Here is a 24,600-nt window from a genome sequence, read left to right as displayed (position 1 = left end):
TACCTGGATACCTGGCTGCCAACTTGGAAGGCTTTAAGAGGTGAGTGGACATGTTCATGGAGGAGAGGGGTATTCATGGCTACTAGTCAAAATGGATACTAGTCATGATGCATACCTATTCTCTCCAGGATCAGAAGAGCATGCCTATTATGTTAGGTGCTGTGGAACACAGGCAGGTTGGTGCTGCTGCAGTTGTCTTGTTTGTGGGCTTCCTAGAGGCCCCTGGTGGGCCACTGTGTGAACAGACTGCTGGACTTGATGGGCCTTGGTCTGATCCAGCAGGGCCTTTCTTATGTTCTTATGATCAAACCTTGTTTTGGGGCGTAAGAGGGAAAGGCACAGGCAAAGAAGGCATCATACTTAATTGGAGCTGCTTAGGACATGTGAATGTGGGTGTTTTTTGCTCAGTTAATCCTTTTCTTCTTAAGATGAAAAACCTGTATATACAGCCATGTTGTTTACAAATTCAGAGGGTCTGACTATCAAGCAGATGACAGAAACAGTCAGATGTCACAGTTTTTTTTTTTAAAAAAATGATCAGATAAACTATTTATTTGTTCGGTTGCGGAAGTAAACCCCCCCCCCCCAAATCGTTTTCAGATAAAAAATACATGTTTTATTTTACTCTTTGGTGAAGTACTATTTCGGCATCGTGTAATTGAGAAAAGGGATGAGAGGTTTGACTGAGGAAGTTCAAAATGGTTCTTTATGTCACGTCTGTGTTTTTTTTGTTTTTTTTTACATTGTTCCCAGCATTACAAATTCTTACATTTATGCCAGGGCTATAAAAAAAAGGCAGAAGTTACTTAAAAAAATATTTTCTATGAAAGTCAAACTCTATCTAACAGCACGGCGAGGTGACCCGACCTTCCAAGTCCGTCCGTGGTCGTTCAGGGATTTTCGGGGTCAGCATCAGCTCATCATTTCTGAGCTGCTCGATTCTGAGGCACCCTCACAGCGCAGAGTTTCACTCATATCTCGGCGGAAAACCGACACATTCTGTGTGAACCTGCAATCGAGAAGACCCAAATTCAAATTTATTAATATGGCCGACTGACCAATCACGTGCCAACACATCAAAATTTCCAGACAGAATATTTTTGCATCACAGAATCACAGACTGCCCGTACATATAAAGGTGTAAGGTCAATAAAAGCAACCCCTGGTTAAAATTATCATCTTAAAATTGAACAAACTGTAAAATATTCTAACAATCATTCACTAATAAAGCTCTGCGTATTTTAATAACAACAGCGCAGAACTTGGCAGTTTGGGGCGTAAGCTGAGGGTTTTCTCCTAACAGGAGCTTCTTTGCCAAAATCGAGAAGACCCAAAACAAGGGAGTTGTCCGTTCAGTTGATGCAACTAAAAAGCAATATCTGTACAAATAAACTTCTGCATACTCTGATGGACCAAAGCTGCCAGAATTCGAAAATAAAATAGGAGTCCCATGTCAGCAAGGAAACAAGCAATAAAACAAAAAGGTACTCTTTTCAAGCACGAAATCAAATGTTGCAATGGAATTTCCTCCTACCATCCATTAAAGAGCATTTTCAGAAGTATGACTACTTGGTTGATGTGACTGGATTATTTGAGTAACGGCCAAAGCAGATCTTTGACACACAGCCTGTAAAAAGTAAAATGCCTACGTAGTTTGGACTTCAGGGGGAGAGGAGAGAGAATTTAACCATTCAACCCCCCCCCCCAACTTGGTATTGCTCATTGGAAGCTGGCTCCCTACATGGCTATTAGCAAAATAAAGGGGGGGAGGAGAGAGGATTTTTTTTGAAGGGTGTCTTTCTCCTTTAAAACATTTTTTCCTTTAAAATATTAGTAGGAGCTTGCAGAGCCTGGTTTTGATTAGTGAAACGAAGTACGGTTGAAGGGTTAAATCCTTTCTTTTCTCCTTGACCAGCTGTGCATGCATACCACTTACCAAATCCACCGCTTCTACTTGAGCCCTAACCTTTGAAAAACATTTTCCTTAAAAAAATCGGAAGGGGGGAGTCCCAGTCCTTGAAGAAGGTTGGTTTTTATACCCCGATTTTCTCTGCCTTTAAGGAGTCTCAAACCAGCTTACAATCGCCTTCCCTTCCCCTCCCCACAACGGACAGCTTGTGAGGTAGGTGGGGCTGAGAGAGTTCAGAGAGAACTGTGACTGGCCCAAGGTCACCCAGCTGGCTTCATGTGGAATTGCTCCACATGAAGGCCATTCTCATGTAGCCAGGTGTTCCAGTGGAGTAGTGTATTACATGGCCGGGGCAGTATTTTTATTTTCAGAATAAAATACGCCTTTTATACTCAGACAGCTGTGCTGACCTGAGGAAAACCATTCCAAGTGTTCATTAATCCACTCTACTCATTTATATCCCAACTATCTATGTTGAAGGCAGCTTACAATATAATAAAACTGGTAAAACAGAGATAAAGCGGCAACAATAAAACACATCAGATCAAATAAGGGTAAGACCTTAAATATTATGAGAACATCGTTAAAAGAATTAAAAGCACAGTCTAAAGAAACAGCCGGAGGATGGGGTAGCTAAGACCAACTGCAGCGGAGGTGGGGGTCTAAAATGTAATGAAAGAAATATTCTTTGCCTGGTGCCTAAACAAATTCAGAGTTGGCACTGAGCATTTGGCACTGAATTCTAGTGCTGCCACTGAAAAGGCTCTGCCCTCTGGTGCTGACCCACCTCGTTTCAGAACGTGGCGGGTACGCATGTAGGATCTCTGATGATTACCTCTGCTGGCAGGCAGGTACAGAGAGGGAAGGCAATCCTTCTGTGTAAACCGTGTATGCGAGTGGTGGACCATAGGATTTGCCACCCTGTGGCCACCGCAAGAAAAGCTGAAGCAGGTTCTCTGGGGCAGCTGCCACAGGCAGGCAGTGCTTATTTGGCACAAGGTGCAATGGAGCTCCTCTTTGCCTAGCAACACCCACCTAATGGAGCCCTACCTGAAAACCTTCTGTGCTTCCCCCAGAACCAGCGTGGTGTAGTGGTTAAGAGTGGTGGTTTGGAGCGGCAGACTCTGATCTGGAGAATTGGGTTTGATTCCCCACTCCTCCACATGAGCGGCGGACGCTAATCTGGTGATCTGGGTTGGTTTCCCTTCTCCTACACACGAAGCCAGCTGGGGGACCTTGGGCTAGTCACAGCTCTCTTAGAGCTCTCTCAGCCCCACCTACCTCACAGGGTGTCTGTTGTGGAGAGGGGAAGGTGATTGTAAGCTGGTTTGATTCTTCCTTAAGTGGTAGAGAAAGTTGGAATATAAAAACCAACTCTTCTTCTTCTTCAGCGGCAGTGGTTACTAATGAGATGTGCAAACCCTCTCGCAGAAGAGGGGACAGATAGGAAAAGCACCCTTCATAGACTGGACGGGAAGATGGAAAACCATGCCACCTTTGAAGCTTATGTTACAGGGCTACAGGGAATGCGGATGTGGGAAGAGGCCACATGGCCAGCTCTTCATGGGTGAGCTCCCAGAGTGGCATGTAAGGCCACTGTGTGAAAGCAGAAACCCACGACACTTCTGCAACGTAAGAACTTGCCCTGTGGGGTGACTCTGAGGTCATGCTTTCCCCCAGTGGTAGAAAAAGGGCACGGAGAGGCTTAGGCCTGAATGACAAATAAAATGCCTTTCCCCCTCTCTATTAAAATGTTATCTGTAAACATTCCCCCTTTTGGTGGAAAAAATTGCCATTGGAGCCAGCCCTAAGCAAAGGTTTATCTCAGACTGAATAAAGAGATGTGTAATAACCACAAGTCAATGTTGATTTGCTTCACAAAATTCAAAGCCTATTTTAGCATTCAGACCCTCTCATTACATGTCTGATGACCTTTCTAGTCTTAGCGCTAGGCATCTGGCGGATCCCAGTCCAGCAGATCAAGAGTGTGGTCTTATTATAATGGACTGGCAAGCAACAAACAACTAGTAAGAACATAAGAAAAGCCATGACGGATCAGACCGAGGTCCATCAAGTCCAGCAGTCTGTTCACACAGTGGCCAACCAGGTATGTCTGAAATGCTGTCTGAAGTGCCATAAAATGCAGACCTTCTTTCCTGAGTATAACGCAACAGGTGTGAACACCTGGATAGTGCACAACGATTAAACTGTATCTTTTTAAAAAAGATTACAAAGATATTCAAAGTGGCTTGCAGAATATAAAAATGCGGCATAAAACAGGGAATAAAATTAACAAATAATAATTATGCACAAATTGAATTTAATCTTGTAGATCTTTTTCTGCTAGTGGAGGCACTTGCCTTTGATGGAAAGAGGCTTCCTCTGATTCAAGAGCTTGAGGAAAGCATATTATCTAGTGGAATGGACCTGTAGGATCCAACCCACTAGGTGTAAAACAGTCTTCTGGAAAGGCCTGTATTTCAAGGCTGTTTTTATCTCCCCTCCCACCTCCATCTTGCATGCTGGACCCACCTGTCTCTGTTCTTCACCAGCAGGTTCTGCTCTACACCTTCCATCAGGTTCCGAAAGCACTGTTGAAGGACTTCTTGTTTATCAGCAGGCTGACTGTTTATCAAGCTTGCTCTTAATTCACTGAAGTACTGAAACAATCACACAAAAAACAACAGCTGGAATAAAAATGTTGGATCCCAACATACGTTTGAGGTTGCCACATCAGGTTTTCAAACTCTGGCCATGAACGAACACAGTTTTGGTACTAGGAATACCTACCTCTTAAATTTGCCGTTCAGGATGATCTCATTTTATTACCAGGGCCCCAGCATCATGTTCTGTGCCAGGGGTCCCCAACCTGGTGCCTGTGGGCGCCATGGTACCCGTTAACACCTGTTCTGGTGCCTGCCAAGTGTTTTTAGGAAGTGGGTGGGGCCAGGTAGGGCTTTTGCCCAGCAAAGCTTCTGATTGACTATTGGAGATTTGATTGGCTGTGCGGATTTTTTTAAACATTGCTTTGAGAGCAGTTGCCACCACAGCACAAGAATCTGCACTGTGTTGCTCAAGTGTAGCTGTGCCAGTCCTTTTACAGCTGGCTCCGCCTTCTGTGGCAGCCATTTTGTGGCCTCCATTTTGTTGCTGCACTGACCATGCCATGTCAGAATTCCAAAAGTGTCCGCAGGCTCAAAAAGGTTGGGGACCCCCATTCTAAGAAAACTTGTCTTGTGCCCCCCCTCGATCCCATACATACCCTTTCATGTATCAATCTGAAATGACATAAATAAACCATTCCACACTCCTTCCACAGAGTAGAGGTCCTGATAAAACATATTCGTCAGCCCACTCCAACCCAGTTCAGGGCTGGGAGTAGCTTCAAGGTACTATGACACAACCTGATGCACTGAGACATTTCAAGACAACAGCAAATGAGATTAATGAAAAAGAAGGCTAGATGCAGACAAATTGAGCTGCCTCTTTAAGCCTCACTGAAACAAGCTAATCATCCTGTTGAGCAGAATTTAAGTGTGATGGAGAGTCATAACGTATGAGATGCTGAGAGGTCTGTGACCCAGTCTTCACAATGTCCCTTTTAAGAGCAATTACAATTGGGTGGGAACCCAATCTGGATTGTGGAGGAGGGGCACAGGGAGGGACGAAGGGGTATATAACCAGTTTACCCCTGACACAGTTTTCCAAATTAAAATTTGGCTCCTTGTGGTGTTACAGGCTTTTAAAGAAAAAGATGGAAGATACATCTCCCCCCGCCCCTGGCCTTTAAACATCTAACAACAGCGTGGGGCCCCAAGTTTAGATTAGCAAAGGTTTGCAGGAGTGGAAAGGGTTTAATTCACCCATCTTTAATTCACCCCTCATCCTGAGCAGCTCTGATCCAGGGCTGCAATTTTCTTTTAAAAGACTGATTACGCCCCATTTGGTTTGACCTTAACTGTCTCTGGATCGAGGCCAAAGAGTTAAGAGACGCTAGTGGTAGACAATGAATCAGAAACGTTATGACAAGGTTCTTCTTCTATAAAGCAAGGCATAGCGGGTCCGTTAGCACAACTTTTGAAAACAATGGGCAATACACAAATCATGACCACTAAGTAAGTATTGTTGAAAAATGGACTGGCTGTTTGAAGAAGAGTTGGTTTTTATATGCCGACTTTCTCTACCACTTAAGGAAGAATCAAACCTGCTTACAATCACCTTCCCTTCTCCTCCCACAACAGACATCCTGTGAGTTGGGTGGGGCTGAGAGAGCTCTTAATAGAACTGTGACTAGCCCAAGGTCACCCAGCTGGCTTCATGTGTAGGAATGGGGAAACCAACCCGGTTCACCAGATTAGTGTCCACCGCTCATGTGGAGGAGTGGGGAATCGAACCCAGTTCTCCAGTTCAGAGTCCACTACTCCAAACCACCAGTATTAACCACTAAACCATGTTTGCTACTTGAAGTTATCTGATGAACCTGCATATTGTCTTTTTTCCTTGCCGTTATTTCATGAGGAAAAGGCTTCCTTAAAACTCAAAACTTTGCAACATACCAAAGGCTGATTAGGTTCATCTGAGCTTATGAAAGCTTCAGACATACTGTAGCTCATGATATGTTAAGATGGTCTCTAGGGACAAAACAACATGAACATAAGAAGAGCCCTGCTGGATCAGACCCAAGACCCATCTAGCCCAGTAGTCTGTCCACACAGTGGCCAACCAGGTGCCCCACAAACAAGACAACTGCAGCAGCGTTGTCCTGCCAGCCCTCCTCAGCAACTGATTTAAGTAGGCATACTACCCGTGGTACAGGAGGGAATAGATGTCCATCATGATTAGTAGCCATTGATAGACCAGTCCTGCATGAATTTGTCCACTCCCCTTTTAAAGCCTTCCAGGTTGAAGGCCATGACCACATCCTGTGGCAGCGAGTTCCATAAATTAACTAGATGTGAAGGAATACTTCCTTTTGTGTGTCCTGAATCTCCCACCTTTCAGCTTCAGGGGATGACCCCAGGTTCTAGTATTATGGGAGAAGGAGAAAAGTTTATCCCTGCCCACTCTTTCCACACCATGCATAGTTTTATAGATCTCTATCATGTCTCCCCTTACTTGACTTTTTTTTTTTGAGCTATATATAAGCAAGAGGTGCACTGAAGTCAAACTGAGGAAAATTCCTATTCAGGAAAATTAATTATCAGCACACAGCCACTAATGACACTATTTACATTAGAGTTACTACAGTATATACTCGCGTATAAGCCGAGTTTTTCAGCCCAAAAAAAGGGCTGAGAAAGCCCAACTCGGCTTATATGCGGGTCAATACGGTACTTAGAAGGGAGGGGGGAACTTACGGCCGCCGCCTGCCCGGTTGCCTTCCCTGCGGCCTGGGAGCGGCCTGCGGGGCCTCCTGCACGCAGGGAGGGGGCCGCCGCGCCTGCCCGCGCGCCTTCCCTGCGGCCTGGGAGAGGCCGGCGGGGCCTCTTGCGCGCAGGAAGGGGGCCGCCGCCACCACCGCCTGCCTGCGCGCCTGGAGCCCGGTCAGGTAAGCCTGCGGGGGGGGGAGGGGGTGCATTTCCCCCTCAGCTTATATGCGGGTGCCTAATTTTTCTCCATTTTTTGGGTGAAATTAGGCACCTCGGCTTATACTCGGGTTGGCTTATACCCGAGTATATACGGTACTTCAAATTTATATTGCATTTATAACATATCAACGTAAGACAAGCAGTTACAATAAATCAATTAACACTACAAGCACAACGGAACTCTTACACTCAAGAACTGCTGTGCATCAGTCTGTGTAGCAGACATTTAGATGGTAAAATAAACATCCATCCAGACCTTGAAATTCTTCTGTAACTTGTTAATACACCAGGAAAATTAACAATGACTTATCCTGCAGTATAAATCTTCTGTGCCAAAGATAGAAGATGTTTCCGTGTTCAGCTGATGATCGCTGGCCAATCCTGTGCTATTGCTTGAGTTTCTTGCTGTTATGTTCAGCTAGCATACACACGCTGCTGGGCTGGAGCTATGCACTCAGTACACACAGAACACTGCTGGAAAAAGCTATGCGTTTAACCACATAGATAGTAACAAGATTCCGGTCTCATCTTGTTTTGCGTTGAAAAATACGCTGGCTTCCTCAGACTGTATATTTTTTACATCCGACTGCAAATTTGCAGTTCATGAGAATGGCTTTGTAATCCCTTAGTTTTTTCTGAGCTAAACAGCCCTAAGTGTTTTAACCGATCCTCGATAGGGGAGCTTCTGTAGGCCCCTGATCATTTTGTTTGCTCTTTTCTGCACCTTTTCAAGCTCTGCAATAGTCTCTCAGACGTGGGTTGTGTGATATTATCTAATCTTTCTGAAAGCTCTCTGGTGAGAATCTTAGAAACTGTATGGTATCTTTTAATCTTAAAATAGATAGGGTAAGGGATGATTATGTATGTATCTGTGTTTCTGATTTTATTTACATATGCAAATATATTTTGTATTGTTGTGATTCTTTCATATTAACTGATTCAAAGAATGATTAGATTAATTTTAAATAAAACTCTTAAAAGCTAAATGTGAGTGATCTTTGACTGGGACACAAGGTTTTCACTTGACACCTAGAAATAAACTTCTGACCTCTTCAGTCAGAGGACTGTAACCTATAGAGATTGGGTATTGAAGAGAGTAGCCTTCTCATGAACACATGAATCAGACCCTTGGTCCATCAAGTCAATATTGTCTACTCAGACTGGCAGCGGCTCTCCAGGGTCTCAGGTTCTTTCACATCACCTCCTTGCCTAGTCCCTTTAACTGGAGATACCAGGGATCCAACCTGGGACCTTCTGCATGCCAAGCCGATGCTCTACCACTGAGCCACGGCCCCTTCTCAATATAGTCCTGTGATTCAGTGGTTAATGTGTTGCTTTGGAACAGGCAAAGAGACCTTTCATTGCCAGGTGTCTTTCTTTATGGGTTTTTACAATACCTGTTACATCTCCAGGTAGATACTTCCTGACTACAGGTTACATTCTGCACACATTATCCACTCTCTTATCTCCTTTGAATAAAAACAAGCTTTTATTTATATTTAGAACAGTTCTGTAAATTTACTTGTATTTATGTTTTGGCTGTACTTCAGTGATACCTCCTTTCCTTTAGGTATACCCTTAGAACCCTTTACCATCAAATATTTAGCTACGGGAATGACATTTAGGACCTGCCTAAACAAGGAATTCTTCTTCAACCTGGTGATTATGGCCGAGATCTACAAAGCCCAGAGGTGGAAGTCTCTAATCTGCTCTGTGGCCCGGTTCAATTAAGCATGAAAAATAACAACTATGCCAGCCATAGCAGACCAGGGAGTGGACAGGCAGATAAGTGTCTGTTTATATCCCACACAGTGAAAATGATCCTCTTTCCCAGATTGAGTAGTAAGAGCAGGAAACACATCAAAACTGCTCGTGTCTGAAGGTTTACATCATTTAAATGATATGTGGCCGTTTATACCTGTGGTGTTTTTCAAAATATGGTATATTGGCCAGTGACTGTGAAGTCACAAAAACCTTTTACTAGACAGTATGCAGCTGTTTATGCAATGCGTTGCAGCAGCCCTAGAAATGACAAGCCATTTTCATCTTGCTTCCAAATTGGTACTGGATCCAGGAACCCAGAACACATCTTATCTCATTACCGTATTGCCTGTTATTCAGAGCTGATAGCATCTAATGTTATGGGTAGTTGAGGAGTACAGAATATTTGTTATTATCTTGTACACCAAGACATTCTTCAATAAACAGATTAAAAAAAACACAGATACCCCCGCAGCTTCCGTAATTCAGATAAGCCCAAAGTGACTGGCCCCAGAGAGGACCTGCTGATAAATAATGGCGCATATGCACAGTCTACACACTAACCAAGCGCCATGATCATTAGAATGCAATATCGTTCCAGAAGAGAGAAAATTGTGCTCTTCTCATATTTCTTACTATTCATGATTACACGGCTATATCTCCTTGTGAAATATTTAATTCCTCCTTACACTAAAGCTGCTAAAATCAAAACCACATAATTAATATGGAGTCAGGCTAATATTTAATCCTATAAATCAGAGACATTGGCTAAACAAAAACGTTGCTGAGAACAAGATTGGGAATGCATAAGACGACTTATTTCCGCCTTTTATAATGATGCAGTGACTCAGGGCAGATAGAAAATGATTAGTTTTCCTCCCAAAGTAGGAAATATTGCTTCCATCTGTAAAGGATAATATTGTGATGTCATAAACTTTTTCTAAACACTGAATTTGCCCATATTCCCTCTCAATCATTTTAAAAGAACTGCTCCTCGTATGGAGCTTGGATTTAAATCACAATAATACACCAAGAAGATGAATGACAGTGCTATTGGATATAGTTAAAATTGGATCCTTCAGCACAGGTGAATGATGAGACGGCGCTTCTATACTTGATATATTTTCTTCTTCTATTAGTTTCCTACCAGGGCTGGGATTTCAGTTTGAATTTTAATGTATGCGGCTGCTGCTAATCTCGGTGTCTTATTTTTTTCCCCAGCACCATCTTATTGTATAGACAATTCATTCTCCAAAGCAGTAATGCACTGCCGCTTGTGACTGCCCAGGAGATAAACGAATTTGGAATAAAGTTAGGACTCGTGCTGAAGTATGGAGAACGCTACAGGTCAAATATCTTCAGGAACAATCCCTTCACATCCACAGCTAGCTTGCGTGTGTTCAGAGAAGACTCGCGCTACTCCACTGAAATAGCTTCCGTTTGCAGCAGAGTTCCTGACCTCAGCCCCGATTCCACAGACCCAAATTTGCATCAGTGCAGATCCTGAAAAGACGACTTGTCTGGAAAATGTACAGAGTCTGCCATGGAGGTACCCACCCTGAAGCAGCAAAAAGCAGTGAATAGAAAGGGGGAGGGCTGTGGCTCAGTGGTAGAGCATCTGCTTGATATGCAGAAGGTCTCAGGTTCAATCCCTGGCATCTCCAATAAAAGGAATCAGGCAAGTAGGTGATGGGAAGGACCTCTACCTGAGACCCTGGAGAGCCGCTGCTTGTCTGAGTAGACAATACTGACTTCGATGGACGAAGGGTCTGATTCAGTATAAGGCAGCTTCATGTGTTTTCACCTTACGAACCCTAACCAATGTACTGTTAGAGTCCAATCCCTTCTGTGGCTCAGTTTGCAAAGCATCTGCTTGGCATGCAGAAGGCCCCAGGTTCAATCCCCAACATCTCCAGTTAAAGAGACTAGGCAAGTAGGTGATGTGAAAGACCTCTGCCTGAGACCCTGGAGAGCCACTGCCAGTCTGAGTAGACAATACTGACTTCGATGGACAAAGGGTCTGATTTAGTATAAGGCAGCTTCATGTGTTTTCACCTTACGAACCCTAACCAATAATGAGTCCTGCACAAGGCTGCTAGACTAACTTTGATACATTGTGAAGTGTGAAGGTCTACAGCATAGTGGTTTTTGAATGTATGGGTTAATGGCCCATTTGCAACTTTGTGACTTCTGTGGCCCAGCCAGGAAGCAGGATGTTCCAGCTGCCGATACAGATCTCCTTCAGACAGCCCATGACAAATTTACATTGCTGGTACCCATAAAAAAGGTAAAGGTACACCGGGTCATTACTGACCCATGGGGTGATGTCACATCCCGACGTTTACTAGGCAGACTATGTTTACGGGGTGGTTTGCCAGTGCCTTCCCCAGTCACCTTCCCTTTACCCCCAGCAGCAAGCTGGGTACTCATTTTACCAACCTCAGAAGGATGGAAGGCCGAGTCAACCTTGAGCCGGCTACCTGAAACCAACTTCCGTTGGGATCGAACTCAGGTCGTGAGCAGAGCTTTTGACTGCAGTACTGCAGCTTACCACTCTGTGCCACGGGGCTCCATTACAAGGACTGAAAAGGCAGAAGAAGTCACCTCTCTTAAATCCTGCAACCTTCTAACGGTTGATGTGTTATGGATATTATCCTTTATCAGTATGGAAGGAGAAGGATCTCCTGACATCGAATATACGTAATGTTTGCCCTGCGTCAGCCTGCAAATTAGCAAAGAAAGACAGGAAGGATAATTGGTTGGGCGACACGGAAACGGGAAAGTACCTGTGGCAGGAAACGAGGACAAGGTCTGACAACCGCTTTGTTCCTGTTTTGAGGCCACTTCTTACAGCCATTCATCCCCTTAGACATCTTGCAGAAGTTATTACCATTAAGAATGCCACTTAAAATGACAGATGACTTAAAGGCTTGAATGGCTTCTTAATAGCTTTGCAGAGATTAAATCCTATGATTTGGACATATTTGCCCATGTCTTTCATGAAACTTCGAATGACACTACTAGAGATTGTTGACTTTATACCTCTTTTAGCTGCAGACGTATGAAACCAGCTCCATTATATCCACTCAGTTTCCCATGTGAGAATGCTTGACTTTATGCTGCTTTTATGTCCTGAAACATTTTTAATGAGTTTGTTTTAACGGGTTAACGTTTTATCAGCATGCTGGTACTGTTTTATCATAAGCCGCTTTGGCAAGTTCTAGATAGGTGGCATACAAATTTTCTAAATAATTTTTTTTAAAAATTGCCAATGGTAGAGAAATGAAGATCCAGAAAAAAAACCTGGAAAAAATGGGGGGAAACACTTTTTTGAGCTGTTTTCTTAAGCTGTTTTCTTAACATTTCTTTAAAAATGTTTTCCAAGGAAAATATGAAATATTTTTGCTTTAACATGACTGAAATGTTTTTAAGACAAATTTTTACTTGCTCAAAATGCATACCATGAAGATTTTTCTGTAGGATGACCTATGGCAGTGTGTGTGTGTGCACGTGTGTGCACCATCAAGTCGCAGCTGACTTATGGCAACCCCATAGGGTTTTCAATGCAAGAGAGGCTCAGAGGTCGTTTGCCATTGCCTGCCTCTGTGTAGCAACCCCTAGACTTCCTTGGCGGTCTCCCATCCAAGGCGGTTAAGGGGAGACATGACAGAGGTCTATAAAATTATGCATGGCCTGGAGAGAGTGGATAGGAAGAAGCTTTTCTTTCTCTTTCATAATACTAGAATGCGGGGTCATCTGCTGAAGCTGGAGGGTGAGAAATTCAAAACTGATAAAAGTATTTCTTCACACACACATAGTTAAATTATGGAACATGCCCCAGGATGTGGTGATGGCTGCCACCTTGGAAGGCTTTAAGAGGGGAGTGGACTTGTTCATGGAGGAGAGGGCTATCCATGGCTACTAGCCAAAATGAATACTAGTCATGATGCATACCTATTCTCTCTAGTATCAGAGGAGCATGCCTATTGTATTAGGTACTGTAGAACACAGGCAGGATAATGCTGCTGCAGTTGTCTTGTTTGGGGGCTACCTAGAGACACCTGGTTGGCCACTGTGTGAACAGACTGCTGGACTTGATAGGCCTTGGTCTGATCCAGCATGGCTTTTCTTATGTTCTTATGTACTAACCCGGGCTGATCCTGCTTAGCTTCCGAAATCTGACAAGGTCGGCTTGCCTGGGCTGCTTATCAATTTGAACCCAATAATAAAAAAAGCACAAAGAAATTCTGACCACTTTAAATCTATCTGGAAATTATTATCCTGGAGTACTTACTTTCTCATTGAGCAGTATGAGGCCTAAGAGAGGTCTTGACACAGACCACTGGTTTCTGCAGTCTTCAAAAATTATGGTATTCATAAGGATTGACATCATCTGAAAGAAAAGAAGAAGTCTGAAAGTCCAAGACTAGTATATTTTGCCCTGTATTTGGTACCAATCACTGCTCCAAAACAGGGAAAAAATTCTGCAAGGTATTATGGAAGCTACTCTCCACACAACACAAACATCCTAACTAAACATTCAGAGGAACATGCCTGTTATATTAGGTGCTTTGGAACACAAGCAGGATAATGCTGCTGCAGTCGTCTTGTTTGGGGGGTTCCTAGAGGCACCTGGTTGGCCACTGTGTGAACAGACTGCTGGACTTGATGGGCCTTGATCTGATCCAGCAGGGCCTTTCTTATGTACTTACTACATTATTTATTCTGATACAAATGCATCTCTGAAATATAGCTATCCTGCACTTATCACTTCTTTTGACTTCCAAGTAGTGCAACTACCTGCAGCTTATGCTACAAAAATGAAAATAGACATAAATGTTAAAACATAAGCATGGCCTGATAGATGTGACAATCTGCTTTGCACCCCGACCTTCATGCAGTGCACCATACCCTCTCTGTAGCTCAGAGCACACTATGGGCACCTACTGCTTATTGCCAGTGATAGTAGTCTCTCCCCTCCCCCATTTGGACAGTTCTGCAAACATCTGCTAAAAAAGGGAAATTTCAGAACAAACAAGGTATTTTTTTAGTAGCTATCCACTCCACGAGTCTGGAAGTATAATTGTATGGTGCTCATTCAGAGGCCATGAAAAAAAAATAACATGATTAATGAAAGTAGAGGCAGAGTCAAGTGTAGCTTACATAAGAACATAAGAAAGGCCATGCTGGATCAGACCAAAGTCCATCAAGTCCAGCAGTCTGTTCACACAGCGGCCAACCACTGATGTGATGCCACATAAACTTATTTCCCCAGTTCACCCCGATGATACTAGTAACAGTATCATAGAATTGGAAGGGGGCATACAGGTCATCTAGTCCAACTCCCTGCTCAATGCAGGATCAGCCTAGAGCATCCCTGACAAGTGCTTGTCCAGCCTCTGCTTAAAGACCGCCAGTGAGGGGGAGCTCACCACCTCCCTATGGAAGCCGACTGCACTGCTGAACAACTTTTACTATAAATCCCCCCCAATATCCAGCCAGTACCTTTTCGCCTGTAATTTAAACCAATTATTGTGAGTCCTATCCTCTGCTGCCAACAGGAACAGCTCCCTGCCCTCCTCTAAGCAACAGCCCTTCAAATACTTAAAGAGAGCAATTATGTCCCCCCGCCCCCACTCAACCTCCTCTTCTCCAGACTAAACATTCCCAGCTCCCTCAGCCTTTCCTCACAGGGCTTGGTCTCCAGGCCCCTGATCATTTTCATCACTCTCCTCTGCACCCGCTCCATTCTGTCCACATCCTTTTTGAAGTGAGGCTTCCAAAACTGTACCACCTGTTGGGTGGTTCAGCAGTTACAGCAGGAGGAGAGAGGAAGAAAAATCCCTTCCACTGGTAGAAGTGTCCATCAACAGAAAACAACCTTTGGATCCCAGCCCAGAGAGAAAACCAAAACGAACAGGACCTCCAAAGCTACAATGTCCCAAGCACAAAATCCAGATGTTGTCCAAGTGCATTAGAGTGCTGCTCTCTCTATAATGTTATCATGAAAAGCGTAACCCACCGCTGTAAAAAAAAAAAAAAAAGTTCCCCACCCCAATATCAAGCACAGAGCAAATGTGGAAAATCATTCAATTACTTCTTCGAGGCCAATGAGGAGCAGAGAACTGAGTCCCCAGAGAGCTGACACGCACTGCGAACCAGACTGTAATAACTGCCCAGGAATGAGTCAAACAACATGTTTCGCTAAATGAAAAAGTTAATCCTAGCCCTGCAAATCACTCAGAACAAGGAAATCAACCCTAAATTACTCGAAGCTTCAACATTAGAAGCACACTGTGGAGTGCAAGTAGAGTTTCCCTTCACGAGGGAACGCGGAGGACAAAGCGGTACTCAAGCATCTAGATAAGATATGACATTGCATAAAGGAGCTGTGAACCACATCTCCAAAAGATTGGGGGGAAATTAAGAAAAACCACCATTGATGTTTTATGGGGCGCCAGGATGGAAATCTGTACATGGTGCCAAGCACAGACTTGTACCATGAACAAAACCAACAATAATTATCCATAGCCAGAAGGAGGAGTAAACTAGTGTGGTACAGAGGTTAGAACGTAGGATCTGCATTATGTGAGCCAAAGGAGAGCCCATTGCTCAGCTGAATACCATGTGCTTTGTATGAAGAATGTTCCATGTTTAATCTCTGGCATCTCCAGAGAAAAGGATCTCAGGGAACAGAGGCTAGGGAAGACCTTGGAGAGTATGGCTCATATTGAGTTAAAAGGACCCATTGTTTGAGATACCTTCAAGTGTTCAAAAGCCCCATCTTCAATCCACACATGGCTCCTCTCACAGTTCCAAACATCTCTTTGTGGGGCAGGGTGGACACCTCTCATAATCAGCCTTCACCCATAATCAGCACTGCCACTAATAACCTCCATGGGGGATGCGATGCGCAGGGAAAAGCTCAAGTTGTGGAAACTGCATGCAGAGGGAGTCTTTGGTTGGACTGGTGTGTGTGTGTGGGGGGGACCAAGCTGACAGCCTGCGGGCTCTTGCAAATGATTCTGGCTACCTAGGGTTGCCAGGTCCCTCTCCGCCACTGGCGGGAGGTTTTGGGGGCGGAGCCTGAGGAGGGCAGGGTTTGGGGAGGGACTTCAATGCCATAGAGTCCAATTGCCAAAGTGGCCATTTTCTCCAGGTGAACTGATCTCTATCGGCTGGAGATCAGTTGTAATAGTAGGAGATATCCAGCTAGTACCTGGAGGTTGGCAACCCTATGGCTATCTCAATCACCTCAGTGTGAATTAGGCCTAAATTATTTGATATTCATGAACTAGTTTGAAATGTGAAACAGCATAGCTCCCCCCCCCCCATTTCTTTAGGAGGAGGATCTTTTCCATTACTTCTGACTTCTGAGCCACTACGTAACAGTGAAGGCCTAAGTGGAGTTTCATGCTTCTAAGCCCATTGACTTCAATGGATTTAAAATGGTGTAACTCTGTTTAGGATTGGACTGCGAATCCTGCTTGTTCCAGTCCTTGGGAGCTACCAGTGCTAGCTAAGTTTTCAGACAGTACTCCTAAAGCTTTCAATTAGTCACACCTCAGATTCATAAATATTATATAAAAGAGCATATGTTGCATATACTGTGGGGGTGGCAATGTCTTACATCAAGCTGTTCAGAAAAGCTTAAGTTCAGAGGTGAGTAGAGGCCTCAGACACAATTAACATTTATACTGGGTTGGATCCAGCCAGCTTTTTCACTCAGCCTCACCCAACCACCCTTCCTTACTACATTCCCCATCCTGCATCTTTTGTATATGGTCAAAGGGCTCCATACCTTCCTTTTTCCCCAGCAGGAAAAACTACTTGGATCAATTTTACCTATAGAAGAAGAGTTGGTTTTTATATGCCAATTTTCTCTACCACTTAAGGAAGAATCAAACTGGCTAACAATCACCTTCCCCTCCCCACAACAGACATCCTGTGAGGTAGGTGGGGCTGAGAGAGTGTGACTAGCCCAAGGTCATCCAGCTGGCTTCATGTGTAGGAGTGGGGAAACAAATCCAGTTCACCAGATTAACCTGCCACTCACATGGGGGAGTGGGGAATCAAACCCAGTTCTCCAGATCAGAGTCCACCACTCTTAACCACTTCACCACGCTGGCTCTCCAGAGGTGCTTGACCATTTTTCTCTATCTTGGCTTAAGAAGGCTTGTTGTACCAAGGCATGATAAGCTTTGGCCTTCATTGTTTCAGGCGAAGATACATTTAGAATAAGAGCTCACAATTAGTGACAGCTCTCTGTTATTTTATGTTTTGACAGCATAACGTAAGGACTCATCCTCCCACTGATTAAAAGCTAATACCACCGCCTCTCGTATTTTATCATTGGAAACTTTTGGCAACTGGCAAGCTGCCTTCCAAACTGCTGACAAGATAATAAAGCAGATGTCTATATTTGAGCGGAAAGTAAATGCAAACAGAAATGGGGAAGGCTGGAAGCAGTTGCCTGAGTGGAAAAGAGAAAGAAACCCGGACAACAATGTTCTTGCAATATGCCAACGGAAGCACTTCCAGTTTCATTTGCAGATTTCCAATACACTGAGATCAATACTATCAAAGACCAGCATCGTTGAAGTACTACGTCTATCTGACTTGCTTGTTCGTCTTTTCCACCCACCCACAAGATGGAGAGCCTAATTTAAACATTAAAGGGGTGTACAGGTGAATTGAGCGAAACAATCCCCCTCCCGCAGCTGACCTCCCTATAAGCTGCCGCCGAAGCACCTCTTATCCCTCAGTTTGGATATTGTCCAATAACAGGTAAAGGACAGGCTTATGTTTGATGGGTGAACTACCAAAGGCAGCAGGACTTCACAGTGCACAGGACAATCAGGGTCAAACTGGAGGAGATGCTGGGAAAGTTGAGATCTGAGCCTCCAAATATTTTTAACTGCTGAAACTGTGCAGTGGCCTATTTTGGATAAGGGAGGGAGGTGGCTTAACTCTGTCCCGTGTGGTTTTGCTCATCAAAAACTCCTTCTGCTGTTTTTAGACCTCACGGGGGGGGGGCACACATTCATTTTCTCCTTAGAAAACATGTGGGAGATTTGTTTCTATCAGTGAAAACTGCAAAAGGAAAAGTTAAAATCCATGTTTTCTCCCCCTATGCAGCCACAATTTAAATTGGACTGGTCTGGCTTCTATTCAGATTTTAGATCTGATCATGGATCAACCAGTGTCTCCTCTATTGTGACACCAAGTCTCGACAGAAAAAGCTTGCAGTAGAGCTTCCCCTGCAGGTAGATGCCTACGGATGGATCCCTTGAGCAGTTTTCACCTGACGTGGCTTGTGCATCCGTCCATCCCATTGTCAATTTATGGTCTAGGGAAAATAACCAAAGTGATTGACATGATCGCTCCCAGAGACCCCTCTGCCTTTCCGCTGGACCTCTGTAGCCCTTCGCTTGACAAATGAACTTTGGGATGCTAAAGTGGGTTGGTAGATGTCCAAAAACTCTCACCAAACATGACCAAACACAAGAGCACATAATCATGCCTATTCGGTGGTGATATTGACAGTGAATCATTCTTACTTCTCTGTTAGCACTGACTCTGCATAAAACCATCCAACTGCACTGTTCCGGGAAGCGAGGGAGCTTTCGTGACTGGCCCCTGATAATATACTGAGCTTACCATTATGACTTTTGCTAGACATCTTCAGATAAATTTGCTCGCATCCAGAACAACTTGGACTTGGCTCCTGCATTAAATCAGTCTTAGAATGTCATCAGAGTGCAGTCTTACCAAGTGTTCACTGATAATTTTCAGTTGTTGCGGCCCAAGAATGTGGATAAGCTGCTCCAGGGAGCGTGCCCTATCACATCCATGCTTGACTTCTTACCCACCTTGCCTTACAGCATGTAGATGGAAGAGATTGCCCGGGTGGTCCGCTAAGGTGGGGAATGCTTCACAGAGGGAGTCATTCTAGCTATCTTGAAGCAAATTATCTGTAGTCATTCCAACTGGGTTTTAGGTCTGGAAACTGGCTTGGTTGACAATCTTGGCCCAGAGAAAGATGGCTGAGTGTGCCCTTATTCATTCTCCTGGACCCTCTTGTAGCTCCTGACTGATCATTCAAGACTGATTAGAGGAGGTGGTTATCTGGGGCTCTGTGCTTTGGTGGTTCTGGGCCCATCTGGCTACCCAGTTTCAGAAGGTGATGCTGGGGATAATGGTTTGATCTGTTGAAATACTGGTTCGGTATTGTAGTGGCATTCTGTCCCCTCTATTTTTTAACATTTACACAAAACTGGTGGAAGAGATTGTCCAGAGGTTTGGATTGAGATAACATCAGTATGAGGATTACACTCAAATCGACTCCTTTTCAACTGAGTCAGGTAGATGAGAATGGTGGATGCCTGGAACCAAAGCTTGAATACAGTACATAAGAACATAAGGAAGGCCCTGCTGGATCAGACCCAGGCCCATCAAGTCCAGCAGTCTGTTCACACAGTGGCCAACCAGGTGCCTCTAGGAGGCCCACAAACAAGACAAACAAGAAATGGATGAGTGGGCTGATGATCCACAAGACCAACGGAGGTTTGGGGAGACCAACTGCTGTGAACGGGACTGCGTTCCTCCTTAGCAAGCAGATACATAGCTTGGAGATGCTTTGTGACCTAGATTTTCCGATGGAGGCGCAGATCTGCTCTGTGGCACATGATGCCTTTAATAGGCTTTGGTTAGTTTACTAGCTGCCATCCTACCTTGAGGAGCAGGATTTAGCCAGCTATCCATGCTTTGAAAATATATTCAGGTTGGACTCCTTCAGTGCACTCAGGGTGAAGTTGCCCATGCAGATGGTATGGAAGTTTCAACTTGTTGAAAGAGCAGCAGGTAGGCTGCTAGCAGGTGTGATGTACAGGGAACGCATCTTGCCAGTTTAAAAGATTTATGGGGGATGTTTTGCTTCCAGGAACCATTCAAAGTGCAAACTTTTAAATGGCCTAGGACCAAGCTACTTTAAGGAATTTTCTCTCTTGTACATACCAGCTCACCAACTGAGACCAGCATCTCTGTATCTCTCCAGCATGGTGTAGTGGTTAAGAGCGGTGGACTCAGATCTGGAGAACCGGGTTTGACTCCTCCACGAGCGGTGGAGGCTAATCTGGTGAACTGGATTTGTTTTCCCACTCCTACACATGAAGCCAGCTGGGTGACCTTGGGCAAGTCACAGCTCTGTTGGAACTCTCTCAGCCCCACCCACCTCATAGGGTGTCTTGTTGTGGGGAGGGGAAGGGAAGGTGATTGTAAGCCGGTTTGAGTCTCCCTTAAGTGATAGAGAAAGTTGGCATATATAAACCAACTTTTCTTCTTCTTCTTCCTCTTCCTCTTCCTCCACATTCTGAGGCCAGGTGAGAGTGTAACAAACAGGGCCTTCTCAGTAGCGGTGCCTACATTCTGGAATCCCCTCCTCGCAGAAGTCTGCCTGGCACCAAACCTGCATTCTTTTAGTCACCAGCCAAATATTTTTTTATTCTCTCAAATCTTTTAGTTCTCCTGCAATCTAACTCATACCGCTACTGGTGACTTTAGGCTCTGTGCATCCCCCCCCCCCCCCGCAAATTACAGGCTATTCATGATTTCAGCCTGTTTCAAAGAGAGGTGTTTTGTTGCTGATATTCTTTTAACTTGTTTGTGCTTTGTTCTTGACTTTTAAAAATTATATTATTGTATCGATTTCTGTAAGCTGCTCCAGATATATTTAGACAGAGAAGTGGGATATAAATACTTCAAATAAATAAACACAATAGGGAGCTACGGCATTACATCAAGTCGCAGGATACGGTGTAGATTTAATTTTCCTGGAGGGTAAGTAAGTGATGCGTGACTGACACCGCCGCAGCCTCGGCAACGAGTGGAAACATATGGAGGAGGTTTCATTAGGCTAATCAGAAGAGGCACCTCTTACTCTTCTCCGCACCGAATTCCGTGTAAGCTGTTTACTGAGTGATGTGCCCTTCCAGTCTGCTTTGTATCTGGGCATGTGATACAGCTGACAGATGTTTTCAAACTTAAGCATCCTTGTGCCTTCCCCATCTGTGCCTTCCAATTTGCAGATTACTCTTCCTCGGGGCTGGAATAACTTATTGCTCACACACACACTCACACACAAAGATTCAAGATTTGCTTTCTCGGGCAACATTTGGCATTCAAACCATCAACTGAGAGGTAAAGTCACTTCCACTTAGCACACATCGCATGGCAGTTTGGTCCGCTTGGAAATTACGACGAGCTCTTTTGACTATCTGGCGAAGCATCTTTCCTCCTTTGGAAGATGCCAGCAGAACAAACCCTCCACACGTTACTGTATTCGTGAATTTCCACGACGGGGACTGGAGAAGGGCTCCTCCTTGAACAATCACTGTCACATGATTAATGAGGGGAGAAAATAGCATCCATTACAAGGGCCTCTTGAGAGAAGAAAGGTGCAGACAGCCTGATCCCTCTAATAGCTCCGTCATATGCTTCCTGTGTCAATGGCCTTGGCAAGACTCTCTTATTGTGGAGCCTGTCAGCCTCTTCACATCTGGCTCTAAACTGTTGCTGGGATTTTCGGTGCCTCCTTGACTTATATCACTGGGATATGGAGCTGGGCCTTCCCAGTGTCTGGCCAATACGAGGGATTCCCCCCCTCATTTTCTATGCTGGCCAATTAAACACAGGCCTGGCAATGATCCCACATCCACAAGATGCTGAGACCAAACAATCAATGTCCCTCCCATCCCTGGAGCAGTTTTGCATTGTACAAAATATTTCCCCTGTAAATAAAAAAGTATTATGGGGACAAACTAGGGTTGCCAGGTCCCTCTTTGCCACCGGCAGGAGGTTTTTGGGTAAGAGCTTGAGGAGGGACTTCAATGCCATAGAGTCCAATTGCCAAAGTGGCCATTTTCTCCAAGTGAACTGATCTCTATTGGCTGGAGATCAGTTGTAATAGCAGGAGATCTCCAGCTAGTACCTGGAGGCTGGCAACCCTAGGACAAACACACGCAAATATTCATGAGAGCCAGCACAGTCAAAGAATTAGGCTAGGATCTGGGGCCCTCAACTCTAAATCCCCACTCTGCCGCCGCCATCATCATTAATGATAATAATAAAACTTTTTATCTGTACCCCACTCTCCCCTGGCAAGGCAAGGCTCAGGGCAGCTAACATCATATAAATACAATATAATATACCAGTACAAATATAATACAAATAAACAATCTAAAATCACTATTCAGCTAACAGTCTCACCCTGATGGCCCCTAAATATTCCACCTCAGGGAGGATGTTGTTTCCAGGTGGCCATGTATCTATGTCCACTATCGATGTCCTCAGTCCAGGGGTGGGGGGAGAGGATGGAGACGGGGAGGGAGAAGAAGAGTTGGTTTTTATATGCTAACTTTACCACTTAAGGAAGAATACCAGCTTACAATCACCTTCCCTCCCCCTCCCCACAACAGACACCCTGTGAGGTAGGTGGGGCTGAGAGAGCTCTAAGAGAGCTGTGACTAGCCCAAGGTCATCCAGCTGGCTTCATGTGTAGGAACCAACCCGTTTCACCAGATTAGAGTCCACAGCTCATGTGGAGGAGTGGGGAATCCAACCCAGATTAGAATTCTCCAGATTAGAGTCCGCTACACTTAACCACCACACCTCCTATGCTGGAGGACATAGGGATAGGGGACACCATCAGGGAAAGGGAACAAAATGGGAAAGGGGAAGCAGCAGGGGAGGAATTAAAGGAAAGGACTGGAAGGGGAGGTAAAGGAAATAGGGACAGAGGGAGGAAGGAAGGGAGGGAGGCTCTAACTGAATTCCCGTCGCTGTCCTCAACCATAAGCCTGGCGGAACATCTCGCCAGGTGACCTTGGGCCAGTTACATACTCTCAGCCTAACCTATCTCATATGATTGTGCAAAGACAACATGGCGGCATGGGGGGGAGGAAGGCGGGAGAACCATGTAATATTCTCCAATATCTGTGGAAGAAAGGGATGGTAAAAAAAATGCTAGACAAGCTCGCTAAAAGTGCACATGGAAGGGGACCGAGACAGACAACTGAGCAAGCATTTGATTCAATCTTGCCATTTGGCAATATCCATTTTATTCAAAAACCAAAAAATACTCTCCCATCTCTAAAGGCTTTGTAATAGTTGCACTTAAAGAAGCAGGCAAATTCTGCTACAAAATCCATGCTGAAATGCTGCCGCCTCTGCTTCCCCATTTTAAAAAAGGGTTGCCAAGAAAATTGCAATTGTTGAATAAGCACAGGGTGGCTTTATTCGTTAATTTAAAATACCTTGGCTGTTTGTTTTGCCTCTAAATACAATGTAAGGGAAGCAACGTGTTATAAATATGCAACAAAGTTACAAAGAAGATGCAAAACACCAGCATCCTAATGTTTTTCATTTAATTACCCTGAAAACGCATTCTATTTAATATTCATTACTCAAAAGCCAATTTAAAAGGAGAAAGAGGTGACGGTACTTATTCAGAAAGACATGCTTTCATTCACCGCAATAGTTATCTAATATACGGAAGTTAATAAAGCAGATTAATCTACAAGTCCCTTTAAGCCATCACTGAGTTTAGAACAACTGCCTCTTTGACCTTTAACCCTCCTGCTGTGTACCAGTAGCAGGTGCCAGCTGCGCGAAAATGATGGCTGACGGGTTGCCATGCAAAGCCTTTTCTTACTTTGCTTCTGACCAGCAGCTGACCCTGTTGGAGCAATTGTTTCATCTGCTGGCCTAAAGGGTACATAAACCAGAAACTGATAAACAAAAGCATATTATATATATATATATATATACACACACACACCAGCTGCCTAGCCTTAGGGTATACCTCTCCCATTGACACCTCTAACCATTTCTTTTTTTTTTCTCCCTGAAAGCCAAACTGCAGCTTTTTTGTTTTGTTTTGTTTCTATCCATGAACTATACAATATGTGTTACTTTGTGAAGCCAAACTTCCACCCGGCCCTGAAAACGACACATGAGAACCGATGACATGCCTGGCAGCTCAGGGAAGTATGCCTCACTTTTTAAAAAGTACACACACACACACACACAAAGCTGCAGATTGCTGCACAAAATCTATTAAACAGACTCTGGAAGATGTCCCAGATGGCAAGCCAAGAACGAAAAGAATGCGATATTATTTTAGAATTGTACGTAGAAAACTGAAAGTGTCGTGTTCTGCTAGAAGTTGCGAGTCCTACATGGTATTGTTACTGAAAAAGAACAGCTTTATGAAACATCTTTTTGCAAAGCTGCAAAGCTGCCCCCGCCCCCCAGAGAAGGAAGAGATCCTCACATACTCAGGAG

General features: G+C 44.4%; 1 protein-coding gene and 1 non-coding gene across 3 annotated transcripts in view; one reads left to right on the top strand and one right to left on the bottom strand.

Annotated features, from left to right (window-relative positions):
- Positions 1-912: 912 nt before the first annotated feature.
- RANBP17 (RAN binding protein 17) overlaps positions 913-24,600 on the bottom strand; it is a 219,227-nt gene continuing 195,539 nt past the window's right edge. For both annotated transcript variants that reach the window (XM_056856025.1, XM_056856026.1), the window contains exons 26-28: positions 13,553-13,651; positions 4,442-4,569; positions 913-1,009 (exon numbers count right to left, since the gene is read on the bottom strand). In XM_056856025.1, the coding sequence (XP_056712003.1) occupies positions 913-1,009; positions 4,442-4,569; positions 13,553-13,651 (324 nt within the window). The remainder of the gene's footprint in view (positions 1,010-4,441; positions 4,570-13,552; positions 13,652-24,600) is intronic.
- On the top strand, positions 10,849-10,922 carry TRNAI-GAU (transfer RNA isoleucine (anticodon GAU)). Its single transcript has one exon. It is a non-coding gene; the product is annotated as a tRNA-Ile (tRNA).

The sequence above is a fragment of the Euleptes europaea genome, chromosome 10 (assembly GCF_029931775.1).
Source record: "Euleptes europaea isolate rEulEur1 chromosome 10, rEulEur1.hap1, whole genome shotgun sequence".
Taxonomy (NCBI): domain Eukaryota; kingdom Metazoa; phylum Chordata; class Lepidosauria; order Squamata; family Sphaerodactylidae; genus Euleptes; species Euleptes europaea.
This window is presented reverse-complemented; position numbering and strand designations above follow the sequence as displayed.